This window comes from Ammodytes marinus, assembly GCF_949987685.1.
Source record: "Ammodytes marinus genome assembly, chromosome: 6".
Taxonomy (NCBI): Eukaryota; Metazoa; Chordata; class Actinopteri; order Uranoscopiformes; family Ammodytidae; genus Ammodytes; species Ammodytes marinus.
Genome location: NC_137235.1, coordinates 9,684,798 through 9,697,688, shown reverse-complemented (window position 1 = coordinate 9,697,688; position 12,891 = coordinate 9,684,798). Strand labels below are relative to the sequence as shown.

The 12,891-nt window shown below is 42.4% G+C and overlaps 1 protein-coding gene across 1 annotated transcript; it reads right to left on the bottom strand.

Moving 5' to 3' along the window:
- Nucleotides 1-91: 91 nt before the first annotated feature.
- LOC307251683 (axin-1-like) lies at nt 92-12,639 on the bottom strand. Its single transcript, XM_080029077.1, is given in 14 exon segments — nt 92-3,721; nt 3,858-4,007; nt 4,135-4,434; nt 5,676-5,852; nt 5,955-6,132; nt 6,588-6,978; nt 7,141-7,278; nt 7,450-7,546; nt 7,677-7,811; nt 8,093-8,245; nt 8,486-8,679; nt 10,342-10,911; nt 10,913-11,026; nt 12,493-12,639. Coding segments are annotated over 14 exon segments (2,760 nt in total). The 5' UTR covers nt 12,529-12,639; the 3' UTR covers nt 92-3,594.
- Nucleotides 12,640-12,891: the final 252 nt, after the last annotated feature.

Here is a 12,891-nt window from a genome sequence, read left to right as displayed (position 1 = left end):
TCATGCGGTACTATATAGAATAAGGTATTGAGGTGAAAATGAGGTGAACACATAATTACTCCTGACCAATTAAAGAGAGCATGTGTTTATTCAACATCTTTATTATGAAGTACCTTTTTAAAAGAAATGTACAAGTGGAACCAGCACAGTGACATCTTGGTGTTTACATTTGAAAAACAGAAAACACCGTGGACATGTTGTGCAGGTCTGAAGAGACATATGAAATGATAATGTACATATTTACAGCAGAGGATTTAACAGAACAGAAGTGAGCGAGCATGACTGCAGCTAAAAAAAAAAGAAAGAAAAAAAAATACAACGGGACTGAAAATAAAAACTTACATTAACAGCATGGATTGGTTCAATAAAGATAATTTTTTTTTAAAGATAACATGATAAAGGCACTGTGTTTCACACAAAATTGACAACACAACAGACGCGGTTGTATGTTTTGTCCATCGAAATCATAATCACAAGAAACAACTCTTAACAAATGTTGTCATTCATCTGTCCCTGGGCATTCGTTTTAACAAAACAGATAAAATATATCAGAGGGCCATATAGCACATAAACATCAAAACAAAATAGATAATTCAACTCATCAGGAAAACATTCCTTATAAAGATCATGCTTGGTGATTATTAAAATTACATTTTTTTTCTATAAACAAATACATATCTAAATTTAAAATGTCATATTGAAGGCATAATGGGTTGAAGTTAAGGACAGATGTTTTCCAATCCTATGATTCCCTTGCTGGGCAGAAACCCAGGATAAAATTGTATTCGACATTCCTGCCGGACCCTCTTTTCTTTGATCAACACATTCAATGAACTACCAGCATAGAGATAACACAAAACACTCAATCACGCCAACAGTTTGAGATCAATACTGAAGACAGACATGTAGACATGACCAATGAAGGGATTTCTTTTTAGGATAAAAATTTAAATTAAAAAAATATTCAATTACATTCAGCTTAAATAGCAGGTGTGTGACCAGTGCATTGTCTGCACGGCGCTTCAAATGATATTCTGGCTCTGGAGCCTTAATGCAGCACTGTACTGATGAGGAAGTTGTAGGAACAGTTGAACATTATCGGAAAATACGCCTATTTACCATCATGCTTTATGAATATCATTCTCATGTTTGTGTGATAAACTACAGCCAATAGACAGTTAGCTTAGGTTAGAATAAAGACTGGAAACCGAAGGAACCAGATAGCCTGGCTCCATCGTAAGGGAACAAAAACACCTATCAGCACATTTAAGGGAATACTTCACCCATACGGAACCAGCGTTCTATCATTATAAAATAACTATTATAATATAATGAATGAGGTTTTTCTTCCCTCAGTCTTCCCTTGGCCCAGCTGTCCTGTTAATCCTAACCCTTACTGTGATGTCACAAGAAGGAAACTGTAGGGTTAGACAGTGAGACCATAAAACACTCTTTCTGCCTTTTCTCAGGCTAAGATGATCCGATTTCAATTTTTTTTTGCACATTTATACTAAATAGGATCTCCGAGTTCAATACACCTTCATATTCCAACCGGTGAAGTAGGCCTTTAAGCTTAAATACTTAAACATCGAATGCAGTTTGTTTTGGAAATTAAGCTTGAATTATTTATTCATAAAACGGGTAAGAATTTTGGTAACTTCAAATACTTTTTTAAGGAGAAATGCACAACACACTATTCCAGTTTCTAGATAGTGAAGACTTGTTTGTCTTGTTGAAAAAAAACTCTTTTTTGACAATTCGGGATTCGGGAGACTGATAAAATAAACAACTGATTAAAAAAATTAAATTTGACGGATTGAAAAATTAAAATGTAGCCCTTTCTTTTTTTTGTACAAAGGCCAGGCAAGAAGTTTCCCCCCATGGCCATTCATTATGCTAACCTTAGCTAACCAACTGTCGGCTGTAGCTTCATGTTTGCTATATGGACATGATAGGGTTATCACATTTTCTAACAAAGCAAATAAATGCATTTCCTAATGATGTAAAACTTTTTCTTTTAGGGTGAACTGTAGATTTCAAACTCGGTGTTAAGCTTCAATGTGTGAAGCTTAGGAATCTTCTGCTTATGATGAGAAAAAATTAAAATAATAATAATAATAATTTGATACTTATGGACTTGGACTGCATCGTCACACGTGTGTAGGCATACGGGACGCACAATATGCTCTTTGGCTGAGTTCAGGTATTCACGACACAGGCTTTCACACTCACCATCACCCTACATAGTAAGCATTTAGTTAGTAATGGCACTGGTCAGGCAGGCAGGAGAGGGGGGTTAGGGGGGGCAGGCACCTAGACTGAGTCTGGAGTTATGTACACAGGCTCTCAGTATAGTAAAGAGTACAGCGTACATGAGGTGACAGTGTGATCTGTTAAAAAACAACCGATGCTGTGGTCAAAGATGGCACAGCTTTTAGTGTGTATTTTTCATGGAGATTTTTTGATGGTGGAAAAAAAGCAACCTTATAATAAAAAATCACTAGCGCTGGAAAACAGAGCTGCACACTCAAAAGGTTAACAGTAGAGAATTGAGGTGCATTTGAAGATGTATTATAGAGGGGAAAAAAACTAAAACAAAATGTCTGCCCTGAAATGACTAATGAACTAGCTTCAAAACATACACAATAATACAACAGTAAGTTGAGATATAACGAAATTAGGCTGCATTAATAAGTAATAGTACCTGCCTTGTACATACATACACAATTCAAATAAAATGAAACAAGTAGCTAGGATACTTGTCTTATCAAAAATATGTAGCTTTGGTAAACAAGTTGTTTGTGGAGAACTGTCGTCTGAACATGTTGATGTGAGAGATCACTACATGACATCTAGGAATCACAGGTGAGAACGTTTTTCTGTTTTGAGGCTATGAAGTCAACGAGAGGCTAAAAGTTCCACTCCCCAAAAATCCTCTGTCCTCTCCCCCCTTGTCACCAGCTGACGAGGAACAGAGACAGCAAAAGGCAGCGAGACTCCCGAATGGAACATAAAAACGCTTTCTTTACTGCCCCCAGCACCGATTGAAGAGTTTCCGTGGTAATGTAGCAGCATCGTAATGGTCTGCGGAGGACCGACTCGTCCAGAGCAGAAGTGGAAGACTACTTTCTCCTCTCTCTCTCTCTCTCTCTCTCCTTCCAGCAGTCCCCTCTCACCTCTTTCCATCCATTGAAGTGGAAGACTGGTCAGAACTCCGGTTTGAACAGCGCTCCTCGAATATCCACAGTGAAGACAAGACGGGTGAAATAATTTAGGTTCCTTTCCTCCGCTCCCCGTTTCATCTGGCCAAGCTTCTTTACTGTATTGTGGGTTTGATCCAGGCGTGACGCAGATGTCCAGATATTCCATAAACATAACCACCTTCTTAATACTCAAGCTTCTACCAATGTAGCGCGATCTCCTTTCCGTCACACATTGCTCCTTCCATCTTTCTACTTGCTTTCGTTCATTCATTTTCTCACGGCTGTATTTCTACCCCATCCCAATGTTCTCTTCTAGATCTCCTTTTCCTTTCCTTCTTCTCCAAATGATCATTTTGCAAATTCCGTGTCAACTTTCCTGTTCCAAATAATTTCAGTCAACCTTCTCCACCTTCCCGATGATCTTCTCCTCGAAGATGGGCAAGATGGCGTCATCGTCACGAACCTCCTCGAACACCACACCACAGTCAAACTCGTCGCTCACTTTCTTAAAGTAGAACCTGCACACAAAGAAAACAAACATACGGGTTGGTTTATTTTCAAGCCGAACAATGAATAAATGGTTGCTGTGCATTTTGAGACATTCCAGCCCACACTGCACATTTCTTTTTAAATATATGCATTGTATGTTCTCACCTGTAGTGGCCCTTTTTGGTAAGCAGCTCCTTGAACTGGCCCAAAGTCACCACGCGGCCTTTGACCGACGTTCGATACGGGATCGGCTCCCCGCAAAAGTAGTAGGCGACGGTCATGTTCTCACACACTTGCCGCTTCCCAGACTTATGCCTTATAGAGAGAGGAGGATACATGTCAAAACACTCATAAAAACATGCAAACACAAGACACATGTTAAAGCTCTCTGGAGGCAAATGTGTGATTTTTTTGGGCTTCACAAAGCAAAATTGCCGTCTACCTCTGCTTGGCCTGCTGTAGTGCGTTCCTTCTCCTCTCCTCCTCCAGCCTCCTCCTAGCCTCCTCCAGCTGGGTGAGGGGGTTGGGCGCGGGGTTTGGGGGCATGGCCGGGTCCTGGATGAAAGGGTGCGAGGGCTGGACCTGTGTGGAGGGTGGGCCGGGGATGGCGGGGGACACTGAGGAAGGGTTTTTCCGCAGCTGGGCAGAGACCCAGGGGTGCACGGCTCCCGGGCGCTCCACTGACGTCGGGTGCGGCGACTCGCTGCTGGTACCGCCTCTCCTCGAGCTGCTGGTGCTGCCCCTGTGAAAAACAAAATGGTGAGAAAAAGGAAATGAGTTTTCACACTTATTGAACTGCAAAAAGTCTGTTCAATCATGCTGCTGGATCAATATGACCCCCCAGCCCCCAAAATCCAGTTTTCTGAAGGAAAAGTAACTGATGACCTGCTTTTTTAAATTTATTAGGCAGGCAAATGTGAAGCCTTTTTCTCATGAGATTTGTTGGACATGAAAGCAGGGAATATCTTGAATAGATTGCCCTTTGAAATAAGCAAAATAAACTCGATAGTATGAATCAGTTCAAATCAATGTTTTAAATTATCGTGGATTAAACAACTGAGTTAAACGCAGTGTTTACCCCAGGTTCACACAGCTATATTTTTCCCGCCGCTGCTATAAAAATAATTTGCATATAAATTTAGGTTTAAAAAAAGGTTTTTGCTGCATTAGGAGCATGTCTCATATCCACACATCGCCCACGCTCCCAACGGGTGGACACTCGCGCAGCTTACCGCTAGGAATGTCTGCTGAAATATCTACAGCTCAGGATTTAAAGCCATTAATTGATGAACTTGCATCAATGAAAAAGATGTCAGTTTTCTAAAGGGCTTTAAATAGGCCAATCTATGTGGCTAAATAGCGTGCTAATATTGATGTTTGATTGTGTCAAGTGTCTAAGGATGAATGCTAACATTATCTGGTTATGTGTTATGTAGCTAACGTTAGCTAGCTGCTCCCTTTTGTTTCCAGTGGTGGCTTTTTTCATTACCAATGTAAACTGTCATAAATAGTTTACGACGGTGCTGGGTCACGATTCCTAAAAAAAATATATATATTCCATAATAGCTTTCTCAATGAACCTGAATGTAGTCTTCTCCTTCACAGAATTCACCAGAATGCAGGAAATTATCTTCTGGGGGGTGCTCTCATACCCCCCTATCCTATCTATAGTAATACACAAGACTTCTTGAATGGGATTTAAGTGCATATTCTCCTCTCAAAGTGCACCAGATTCATGCATTCAAATTTAAAAAGGTACAAAAAACTTTCGGCCGGGGGGGCATGCCCCGGACCCCCTTAGAGGGTTCGGGGGACCACACCACCGCTGCTGAAAAAAATCCTGCGGGAAACACTGAAACACATTCATTTTGTACTGATGAGCGCAGAGAAAATGAGCATCTGCAATCCTAATAGTGTTTTTCCATTCTTATGAGAATTTACAGATTAACATGGCTCATGAGTAATACACAGAATATGACTCACCCATGAGTCGTCTTCCTTTGTCTGTCTCCCTCCATCATCCACTGCAGGATCTTCTGGTTTCTCTCCAGATCCTCCAGTTGTACCGGGCCCTCCACGCCACGCCCGCTCTCCTCACCTTTGCCTGGTGACTCTGATGTCTTCTTACAGCCTCGCCGTGACAGCGTGCTGCCTTTACTACTGCAGAACAAACAGGTAACACATACACGGAACAGTTTAGATCACATGTATGAAAGACGGCACAGACAGTTTTTGCTGTACATTTAGCAGACGTCAGCCTACCTGTAACCCATGCCCTCCAGCGTGCTGGCTCCTGCCCCGTCGGCGTAGTTACGACTTCTCCCTGCGTACTGGCTGGCAGGGTCTCCGTTCCACAGGAAGTTGGCCTGAGACCTAGAGCCCGCCTCCTCCAGCCCCTCTCTTCCTCTGTGGTGATACAGCTGCTTGGGGTGATGCATACCTGAGACAGCAACACTTATTAGTGACACAATTTTCACAGGATATTCATCCACCGCTGAAAATAGTCCAGCAATAAGCACCAATTCCTCCTTTTTGAGTAAAATTTATAAAAAAAACTGTGCCCAGCAGATTTAGGAATTAATCAATCCTTTTAGAAGAAAAATAAAACTATTTTCTGCTGTTTCCACTGAGCAGCACAGTTTGGTTCAGCACGGTAACCCTAGACCTGACTTGAGTTTCCGCTGCAGACAGCACCCTTACTTGGTAGGCGGAGTTTATGCCCGACAGCGATAGCCGCAATCAGAGTATATAGGCTACAGTCTATAGTTCATATATAGCCGTTCATGGGGGCTTAAATAAGGGCAAGAAAGTCAGAATATAAAGATTGTTTTATCTACAACACCACAGAAGAGGATTTGATGAAAATAGTAGGGCGGGATGTTTTGGTCCTCTTACCTTTGACCCCGGCAGCAGGCAGACTGTGGCCGGCCCCTCTGTGTGGGGGGTAGTGAGGATGCCCGCTCCCTCCGTCCGGTGAACGGGATGATTTGGGAGGAGAATGTCGACCCCCTCCTCCTAAGGTGCTGTTTGTTGCCCCTGGCGACTGGCAGCCGGGCGTTTTCATCACCCGCTGAACGTGCTCGTCCAGAATAGATTCAGGGTCGTCGTCATGGGAATCCTCCATGGCAACCAGGCCACCATAAGTGGCGACTGTTGCGGAGTTAGCAGTGGTCTCTGAATAACGGGCGCCGTAGAGAGGTGGAAACGATGAGGGGAGCGGGGGCGCTATGCTATGAGAAGACATGGAGGTTGTCACTGAGATGTCAGCATCGTCACCCTCTTCTTCCTGTTGGGAATAGGAGACATATGTTTGTCTCTGACTGGACAACAACGCAACAAGGACAAAAAGCTTTGGCCAAATATTGAAAAAAAAAAAAAATTGTAGCAAAACTCATATCAAAACATAAGGAACACACACACACACAAACACACACAGTGCCAAACTCACCAGTCGTACTCTCTTCAGCCTCTCCTCCAGTCTTTCCTGAGCCTCCCTCTCTCTGAGAACCGTCTCCAGCCTGCTGATGAGCTCCGCTGCAAACCTCTCTGGCTCCACGTGGATGTCCTTTGGCATGCGGTACGTGCGCTGTATAGACACAAGCACAACAATTACATGAAACATATTCCCATCTACTTCTGCTGGTAAAGCGGAGATGCAATTTTAGCAAATTAACATGTGAACTTTTGACAAGTGAAGGCAGCTCACACAGTAGAATACAGCCTTCAGTGAGGCAGAAGTAGTGTCGGTATAACTCACAGGTATATGAGGTAGGGGCACACGTCCATTGGCTTTGGCACTTTCATGCATCTCTTTACGATGCTGCTTCCGATATCTGTATGGAGGAATACCATCTCTGCAAACAAAGACAAATGACAATCAAACACATATTTTAACAACACATTTATTGTGAGATCCGGGGTTGTGGTTAAACGCAAATGTGTGAAATATACACAGTAAATCTGTGTGTGTCTGTGTGTACTTACACACTGCTGTCGGTCAGTGACATGGTGTCCGCGTCACTCGACATGCTTTGCTGCTCACTGTCATTGGCACTGGTCGCTGGAGCACGAGCGTAGCCCATGTTTGCGTAGTATGGGTTTACCGGCTCCCGCCACGGTCTGAAGATGAGAAGAGAGATTAGAATGCAGAAAAATGTTGATACATGAACAAATGCACGCACGCACGCACGCACACAAAAGGGTCTGAATAAAGTGAGGAGTAATCCATGAATTTTCAGATTCCCCCAAAGACTTCCATGTCTGAGAATGCATCTCTCTCGTTTGGTTGCTTGTTACTCAGAAGATTTGGATTATTGCTTTTTACTAAAATGTTATATATTGTGTGTTACAATATAAACTCGACGACAACACTGTCTTCTTCAAGACACACAGACACACACCTGCAATCTCTAGTGTCTGGCCTCCTCCTGATGGACGAGGCTCTCAGCGGTGCTGTCTGTATAAGCAGGCTGTGAGTCAGCCTACCAGCTGGTGTGTCTCCGCACTCATCCTCATCTTTCTCTTCATCTTCCTCCCTCTCTCCTTCTCCACACCTAAAATCAGATTAAACTAGATCTGTTAGTCAAACATCAAAAACATTCAGTATTCCACAAGCTATGAGAAAGAAAACTCAAGATAATGGCTTAGTTATTCTAGATAATAATAATAATAATAATAATAATAATAATAATAATAATAATAATAATAATAATAATAATAATAATAATAATAATAATAATAATAATAGGCATGGATACTGTGCAATAAGTTAAATTAGTAGCGTATCAGCTCACCTCCACTCCTCATCCTCAGCGAGTGTGGGTAAGTACCCAGGCACAGGCTTGGCTAGCCCCGATGACGGGCTCTGATCACTGGGGTTAGGCTTGGGGCTCTCTCCTCCTGTCCGCGTGTACTCCAGGTACAGATCTGACTTCAGAAACAACGGATAAGTGTTTTCTTCCATCATGCCCTGGATCTCTGTCTGGGCCTGAAACAAACAAACAGAATAATACATATCTTCTATCAGAGCTGGTGCCTCAACATGTTGCCTCATTTCACAAAATTGATTTAGACAACCTAGTCATCAATGACACATTCCTTCAGACTGAAGCAAAGAATAATGCTCTGAAACGTTTGAACCTAGTTCACAACCTCTCTCTTCAGTAAGGCTGAACACAATTCATAAACTGCTAACACAACACAGATTTCTATAGCAAACTATCACAATTTCCAGACCAACACAATGACATGGGGTAAACCCACATTTATGTAATGCAATTCTCAATCCAGACCGAGACAGAGGTGTGTTATGCCCACTACAAGGTCAAACTCAATGGGTGAATAAGCATCCCTCGATGTGGTTCAGCAACAGTCCGCCTAACTAGGTTTGAATGCAAGTCAGACAGCATTTCATTTTGAAGAACCAACTTCCAAAATCTTCTTAAAAAAAAGAAAAGAAGAAGAAGCAACACTGCAATAGGAAAGAAAACAACAGAAAGTGCACAGTGCATGAAATAATTGGCTGCAGAGAAATTCTTAACTGAAAGTAGCTCCATTTGGTTCATTATGGTAATTATGTAATCTCATTCTGTGTCATTCCATTTTTCAGCGGTGATGTGTAAGGAACTACAGTTGGAGACCGGAGTCTCTGTTAACAAGCTATGAAAGCAGTATGTGGTCTCAACACATTTTAAGAAAAAAGAGCTAAGAAGACAGAAAGAATGAAAGAGCTAAAGTGTGAAACGGGACAGGTGGGCGAGGGAGTGAAAACTAACCCAAAATTAGCAACTTATTTGATTGGTATTTTATTGTGGTTTACAAAACACAAGAAAAAACATACATAGGGGAACCTAGTTGCATCCTCTATTTGCCCAATATTTAAAAAAAAAATATATATATATATATATATATCAAATTTTACAGCAACGCTTTAACAGCCGTTTCTGGTCACAGGATACTTTGGAGGTACTCAGGTACGATAATTGCATTTCAACTGCAGGAACCTGATCCAGTTTTAGCTCCTGGGCCATAGTTCCTGTCCTTTAACTGAATGTTGCTGACAGGTCCATCACAAGCCTTAAGCCTGCAACAACTGCTGTGGAGCATTCACTCCCGACTGAAAACATGATTAATCTCCCATAGAAACTATATACACAGACGCAAACATGCTCAATGGTTTGAAATGCAATTTTGGCATGTTCTGAAACCAATATACTCTCTAGCAGATGTAGCTGTCAAGTTATTCAAATCCATACGTAATTATTGACATAAAACTAAACATCGATGGCTTTACAAGCATAGGCCAAAAACACTTGGACGCCAAATGTGATTTTTTTTTAAAGGATAAAATTCTCAGCACCAGTCTGCAGACAGCACTGCTATCAAAGGCAATTGTGGTTCATTCCGGGTTTCATAAATGATCTTGCCAACCGTCACATTTCAGTTTCAGTGGCTGCCTCTTGCCAGTCTGCAATGCTGTGTCACATTGGCAAATACCTTTAATATCCTCCCTTAGCCTGGCTGAACGTTATGTGACCATTTCAAAGAACTGAGATGGACAATACACAGCTTGTGAGAAAATCTGTAACATCTAGCAGTGTCAGTGTAATGTATCTGGCGTTGACAAACACAAATCAGTGTTTTAAATTACCTGTTCAAACATGGCAGGGTCTGGATGAGGTTTTCCCACACAGTCTCTGATGAAGCTCTTGGTGGCTGCTTTGATCTGCCTGGAGACGATCCCACTTCCGTCTACAATGTATTTCCTGTAGATGGCCTTGGCCAGCTTGGGCCTCTTCTCCTGGCCTGTCTTCCTGAAGCCCGAGCAAGCGAACCAGAAGTCCAGCAGGTCTGCACACCCTTCCTGGCACAGGAAGTTACGGAACAGCTGGATGCCTTCCTGGTCGTCTAGGAGAGAGTGCAGTGACTCTGCCCACTTCAAGTAAGGTGGAGTAGGTGAAGCCGAGCCCTCGGGTTCATAGCCCAAGTCCAGGTCCGGGCGACGCGGGGTCGCTGACGATGAGGAGGGCGTGTAACTTGATGGGTCCGCCATTTTAGAGGAGGACGGCTGATAGCCAAGAGTTTGGAAAAGGGGGTTTGGACGGGTGTTGGCCGACTGGACCGGCGGGTCCACATCAGATCCCTCCTCGCCAGGAACTGGGGGTCGCGGAGCATCCTCAGTGAAGTGGGTAGGGCCGCTCAACGAGGCCACAACCCCACCACCGCCCCTGTACCCAATCCCATGTGATTCTCTGACGACGCTCATGTCTCTGATTGCACAAGGAAGAGGTCAGATCTTCCCCTCTTGCAATGATTTTGCTGGCAAACAATTCACCCTACGAATGGAAAGAGGAAAAGCAGTTAGTTTTAGCAGCATCATTTGACACAAAGGACATAAACATTATCAGTAAGAGGACAAAGATTGACTGACTAATATCTTGCTCCCGTCGCTGTGTCAGACCACTATCTGTATGTATAAATCGCTATGTAGCACTGTTAAAAAGGAACACAATGAGATGATAAGCTGGACAGATAAACACAACAGAATGGAGCAAGATGTGGCTTTTAATGAGGAGAGTCTTTTTACAGAAATAAAAATGTTGCTAAAATGCTAACTTGCCATATCATTTTACCAGGGTTCAATTAAATACTTTTTAATGCAACTCAGAGTGAAATTAAATACCAATTTGACAATAACCAAAACTAGAGAGAAAGAATACAAATTAAACTGGATTAGGGACAATTTTGCATAAACCAAGACTTCTTTGGTCCAGCGAAAAAGTAAAGTACCTTTAAATGTGGATTTAGGTATGTCATTATTTTGTTTCAGGTCATTCAAAATACACAACTAAAAAGCCAAACACAATACAAATGTTTCAATTAAATATCTCAACGGGACCATGTCCTGCTGATCTTCAGGATATTAATGTGAGAGCCATTTGTACATTATCTAAAAATATAGATGCTATGCTACCACTCATATTAAGCTTTTAAAATGTCAGAAAAAACACGCTTGATAAAATCCTACCCGGCATGTCTTTGGAAAGACTGACCAAAGATATTTGAATACAGTGAGTGTATGGCCTTGTATTTTAGATTATGCATTTCAAGACATTCAAATGATCTGTAGGAAGCCCGGCTTACTAAAAAATACATGTAAGCATACGTTGGTAATAATCAGACAGTTCCGTGTGACCAACAAGGTAGTCACCACCAGTGTGACAATATACAACTTAATGTTGTGAACATTTCCAAGCTGAAGTGCAACATTAAGTTTGTGTCGTCAGTTTACCAGCTATCCGCAAAGCTACCGCTAACAGTTGTCAAAACAAAGCTCACACTTTATAACGGCTGGACATAGTTTTCCTAAATAACCAAACTAATGTTATCAAGCGTAGACAGCTAGCTAGCCTCGTAGCAATGCCAGCACCAATGCCACCGCTTTGAAGTGAGAATCTCATTCATCTTGGCCTGCAAAGACGGTGGGGGATGGGTACAGAGACAAACTCTACAACCACACAAGACGGGCCTGCGTTCAGCAAAAAAACACTTCAACATAAGCGTTAACATGTACATGTATTAGCGGCAGGCAAACTCGTACAGAAACAACGCAAACTTTCCAACTAATAAACCCCCCAAACAAATCAGCCCAACAGAGATCAAACAAAACAAGAAAAGCGAGGGCACGTTTTCCACTCTACTGGCTGCAGCGTTAGCTAGTTTGGGGTTAGCCTGTTAGCTGGCTATCTTAGCTTAGCTTTACGTTAACGTCCCGTGTTTTCCACAGAAGTGTCCTTCCTACCGTGTCAGAAAGCCCGGGCCCCGTAATCCGATGCATTGGGGATACTGGCGCGAACTGTGTGCTCCAAAGCGCAGCATATGGATAGCGTTATGGTATTAAATATGAACGAAAATAGCCCGTCGACTGTCTCCTTAACTCCCCATGGTGGCTGCTTTCGGAGCAATAATACAGCGCGAGAGAGTACGTGCGTGAACGCCGACGTCGTGCGGTGTTCAGTCTACGTTCATAGAACCACAACGAATAGAATCGACAATCACAGCGCTGTCCGAAGCTCCCAGTGGACATGTGGTACAAAAGTATCTTGGGTATTGTTATTACAACCAACTTACTTCAAATTAAATTAGTAATACCACCATGTAAAAAATAGTCAAAATGAAAGAAAATCCTATATTGTATCCT